The sequence below is a fragment of the Egretta garzetta genome, unplaced genomic scaffold, assembly GCF_000687185.1.
Source record: "Egretta garzetta isolate BGI_Z169 unplaced genomic scaffold, ASM68718v1 scaffold105, whole genome shotgun sequence".
NCBI classification, from domain to species: domain Eukaryota; kingdom Metazoa; phylum Chordata; class Aves; order Pelecaniformes; family Ardeidae; genus Egretta; species Egretta garzetta.
The window spans coordinates 1857510-1862423 of record NW_009259598.1 but is presented as its reverse complement, the minus strand read 5'-3'; the positions used below and the strand labels follow the sequence as shown (position 1 = coordinate 1862423).

At 42.3% G+C, this 4914-nt stretch overlaps 1 protein-coding gene across 1 annotated transcript in view; it reads left to right on the top strand.

Annotated features, from left to right (window-relative positions):
- Positions 1-4295: 4295 nt before the first annotated feature.
- The window catches only part of LOC104125737 (acidic mammalian chitinase), a 4966-nt gene continuing 4347 nt past the window's right edge, over positions 4296-4914 (top strand). The window contains exons 1-2 of the mRNA XM_009638220.1: positions 4296-4320; positions 4882-4909. Of these exons, the coding sequence (XP_009636515.1) occupies positions 4296-4320; positions 4882-4909 (53 nt within the window). The remainder of the gene's footprint in view (positions 4321-4881; positions 4910-4914) is intronic.

Genomic DNA, 4914 nt, shown 5'->3' with positions numbered 1-4914 from the left:
GTAGCATTTGTCATTGGAGTGAATAAACTCATGTGACTGTTTTGTCTCATGTTTTGCCAGTGTGAAAAGCAGGGTTTGCTCCACAGCAAAAAAGTGTCCAACAGAAAGGAAAGGTTTGGGAATCATAAACGCATCAGAGATGGTTTGAAATCTCCTTTTGCTAGCAGATTAAGAAGGGACATATGTCAAAGCCACACACGATTTAGGCCTGCTTCATCCAAAGCCACTTGAATAAAACTATGTTACAAAGACTGCACACACATAACACGGGCCCAGGGAAATTAAGTTTCTATCTTTAAACTGACCACTCAAGCCCATTTTCCTTTGCAATAAATACTATGCTGGAAAGGAAAAGCAGGAGAGTCAGAAAGTGAGCCCAAATTCTTTGTTAGCAATATAACCAGGTGACTTAAACGTTTCAGATAGCCAAAAAGCATAGATTTATAGATTTTACCCTGTGATTCCTGGGCATATCAATAAAATGACTAATGTCTTAATAGGCATCCTGGCATGTTGCAAGGTTAGGCTAGTTTTTCATAGAATCATAGAATGTTTTGGGTTGGAAGGGACCCCTAGAGGTCATCTAGTCCAACCCCCCTGCAGTGAGCAGGGACAATGCTAACTAGATCAGGTTTTTGGACAGATGTGTTTAATAGCTCCTCTTTTGCTCTAAAATAGTCATGTCTTATACAGACTATACAGCTCTGGAGAAATGAACTGAACAAAGTTTAGCCTTTATCCCGGTTATTTTTCTATGGCAAGAACAAAGTACTCCATTTCTATCTGAAAGTGCAAAAAAATGTCCTGTTAATCTCAGATCTCTGTTTGTGATTTAACAAAGAGGAGCAGCAACTAAGCTTTCTGGCATGCAACCACATTTCTTCTTGAAATGCCATTAGAAGATTGCTAGAAAAGCACTCAATCTACACGGTTGGGAAGAGCAAGCAACATTGACACCTACTGTTCGATATTTTAATTGCTGATAGTACCCAGCCACTCACTACAAGATTCTTGTAAAGCCGGAGGAAGATGCTCTCCTTAGTTAAAATTACATGCTAATGCTTTTATTTTGCTTTCATTTTGCCTCCTGCAGTGCTTTCAAGGTGCACTTAATTGCAAATCGAGAAGCTGCATGTGCAGGGAAACGTCTTCCTTTAACTCAATTTCTTTGTTTAATTCATCGAATTACATGATTCTTTGGGAGTGAGAGTTTCTTATGAGGATAGCTGATAAAAATGAAAGAGCTGAAAAATAATGCTGCTGGTATCAGGCAAGGCTGTACTGTATGCTAAGTGAGAGAACGTGCTCATTTCTGAGAATATTCAAACCTTCTAGCTCATAAGGAAATGAGGTTCCCATACAGCCCTCTCGGAGCACATCAGAAAGCGCTACCCAGGCAAGTATAGAGCATGGGTTTGAAAGAAAGAGTTTATCACGTTTTGCCATAGTGCCAGATCATATTTAACACCCGTAAAGTGCTTTGCGCTAAAAAGTCAATCATCATGATTTCCTTCATGCACAGCTGCTTTTTTCCAGTCCATTAAAGAGAATTTAAGCATAGGATGAAATGACTCTCCCAAGAGGCGAAGGAAAAATGCAGCAAGCTGGCAGAAAGAATTTACCTCTATCTTCCCTCCAAACATTACCCATCCTCCTCAGAAAACTTTCAGTAAACTAGTTTCAATGGACTTCCCACAATTTTGAATAGCTTCCTATTGTTCATATTAATAATTTGTGAAAAGAGATGAGAGAAAAAGGCTCCAGAGCTGGAAACGTAACCACCATTAAAGAGAAAAAAATCTGAGAACATAGAAGATAGCAACGCCCATACTTGCTCCTATGGTACTCTATATTTCTCCAAGAAACACTGCTTCTCCCTGCTACTCCCAACATAGGCTATACATATATATGTATATGCAGACATATCTGGGGTGTAATCCCATATGAAAATTCCCAAGGCATTTCCAAGAACACTACCCCACACTAAGAAAAAACATACTGGCAACAGATTGTAGGGTAGTAAGTTGTCTGCCTGCAGTGAGGAACACCAGCTCAGCAGCCCAAACCAGGCATAGCTCTCCCCAGGTTTTTATGGGCAAAATCACATAGCTTCTCACATCCAAAAAATAAATCCAGAATGCATTTAAACTACCTCAACAGCATTTTTGCATTGCCAATGTGATGGGAAGCAGTCTTGCTTCACATGGAAATCCAAAGCCAGATCTTTCATACCCATGAAGCTCAGCTAGCATAACGCTGCCATCAGCACAAACGCCTGTATCGGCTGTCAGCTCCAATCTCCCTGTACCAGGACACCGATACCTGTACCTCTGCATCCAGATAAGGGTTAGGATAGGGTTTTCCAAAACACACGGTGCCGTTGCATTGATCTTTACATTTCTCCCCAGTTTAGCCTTCCACAATGACCTGTCTAACCTCCATAGCAAGGACAGGGAGAACAAAACAACCTCTCTACAGCAATGGCTTACGTACACCGTATCCGCATTTTGGCTGGGATAGAGTTAATTTTCTTCCTAGTAGCTGGCACAGTGCTGTGTTTTGGATTTAGTACTAGAATAATGTTGATAACACACTGATGGTTTACTTGTTGCTAAGTAGTGCTTACACAAGTCAAGGACTTTCCAGTTTGCCATGCTCTGCCAGGGGCACACGAAGCTGGGAGGGGGCACAGCCAGGACAGATGACTCCAACTGGCCAAAGGGCTATTCCAGACCATATGGTGTCATGCTCGGGGGGATTTGGCCAGGGGGGAGAGAGATAGATGCTTGGGACAGGCTGGGCATCGGTCAGTGGGTGGTGAGCAATTGCGTTGTGCATCACTTATTTTGTATAGTGTGGTGTTCAGCTGCCTGCCAGGTTAAACCACGACACACCAAGGTTAGCAAGGCCAGGATGGCTAAGGTCTTTGGGGAAAAAAGCCATTTTCAGTGAGTTTGCTGAGAGTCACTTGTCTGGCACATCTCACAGGAGACGGTGCAAGGTGGTGCAAGCACCATGCCTGACTCTGACAAACCTCCTTAATCATTCACCGTCTTTCATCCACTCCATACACAAACCTAGAAGTCTAATGAACTTTAACGGCAGGGGGGTTGGCAGCATGTGATATGGGCAGGTTTTTTCCAGGCTCCCATTCAAGAAAGTCTGGGTGACCTACTGGAAATTCACCTTCACATCACCTTAACAGGAATTAAAGAACAAATCAGTGCAGAGCAACTGGTCATGCGCACGCTGTGTCTTACTCCACCATTTGCAGTAGGCCTGAGTGTGCAGACAGAATCTTCTGAGTTAAAAATGTCATTTTAAGCACCTCTAACTGCCTTGTAAAAAATTCCGTTCAGATATGCTTAGAAGAAAGACACTGCATCCTGAAAACAACAAAATAAGACAAGCTCATATAGAATAAAAGGGATTCAGGTAATTTCTCCCGATGGAACGTCACAGAAAGCTAAGGCAAGACATGAACGCTTGGCAACACAGAGATCTCTCTGTCTGCGAAACAGCTGATCAAAAAGAGAAGGGAAAGTGTGGGAGGAAATGCAAGCTGCATGATGTTCTGTTGCTGGGCTCTCTCTCATAGAGCTTGACCTCTAAGAAATAATGCTTCTCCCTGAAGAAAATTATCTTTGCAAGTGGGAGAATGACTCGGCAGAAGCTGAGTTGGTTTTCCTTATTGACAGGACACCAGGAAACTCTCTCCACTTCCCTGAAGTGACAACAAGCTCAGATGGTGTGGGCAAGAGACAGCTCAGATTGTAAAGCCCCCTGGATCCTGACAGACAGTTTGCCTAAGGCAAGTGAGCCCAGTTCTTGTGTCCTCCGGAAAGTCCACTGCTGTAAGCCTAAGCCCAACTCAGTCCTGCCTCACTGACTGCCCAGCCAAGGAGACAAAACCCTTGTAAACCACCTTTGCTTTGGCAGTGCCTACCACTTCTGGGCAGACACAATGACAGCACAAGGTGAATGCTTCAGCCATCTATCACTGTGTAATCGCCAGTGTTGACACAAAGCCTGCTGCTGTAAACCAAATTTCTAAGAAAAGCCATCTAATTTTGTTCTTCCACAGTTCTTGCAACACCACAACATGGCACAGCCTGATAATAGTGATGTTTCCATCTGGAGCGTTAAGGCCCATTGTACTGGTATCATTTTTTGTGATAATGATTTTTACCAAGTTGCATAATGTTTGCGCGTCTTTGTTGATATAAGACCTGCATGAGATGAGAGAAGTGTATATAAGCAAGAAACAGGCTGCATGCAATTATTCCCATGCAAAGATGGCCAACTTCATTTTGCTTACCGGTAAGTCCTGCTTCATAACTTCATCCTCCACCTTTATGATGAGTATTTGTGGATGTTTTGCTGTATTGGGTGGTTATACAAGAGGTTTTCTGGAGTTAAAGATGTTTCAACTCTCCTGTCAAAAGAAAAGATATAGCAATTACTTTGGGCATAGTTGTATTTTTCAGTACTAGTCATGTTGATATTTATGCTTTAAAAATGCATAGAATTTGTTGCTAATTGAAATTGAAAACGCTTTGTGAACACAAAACCCACCCAAAAATCAGAATACTGGAGAGTGAATTCAATGTTTTCTATGTTTGTACATGAAATCATTCCACAGATTGTACCTGGTTCTGTATGAACACTCAGCTGACCTATGCTTGACAAAACAGATTCTTGTGTGTTTTTTCAAGAACATACAACAATCTCAAGCAAGTTCAGATTAGGCTTTTGATGAAACATGACTTTTTTGTCTCAGTCTCCACTTCCCTCAGAATGAGGGAGTACAGGTTATATTGGGTTCAGTCCTGCTTTGTATTGCTCAGCTCAAAGACTAATCCCACACTTTTTTCTTTAAAGGTCTGGCCCTCCTGCTGACCGCCCAGATACGAA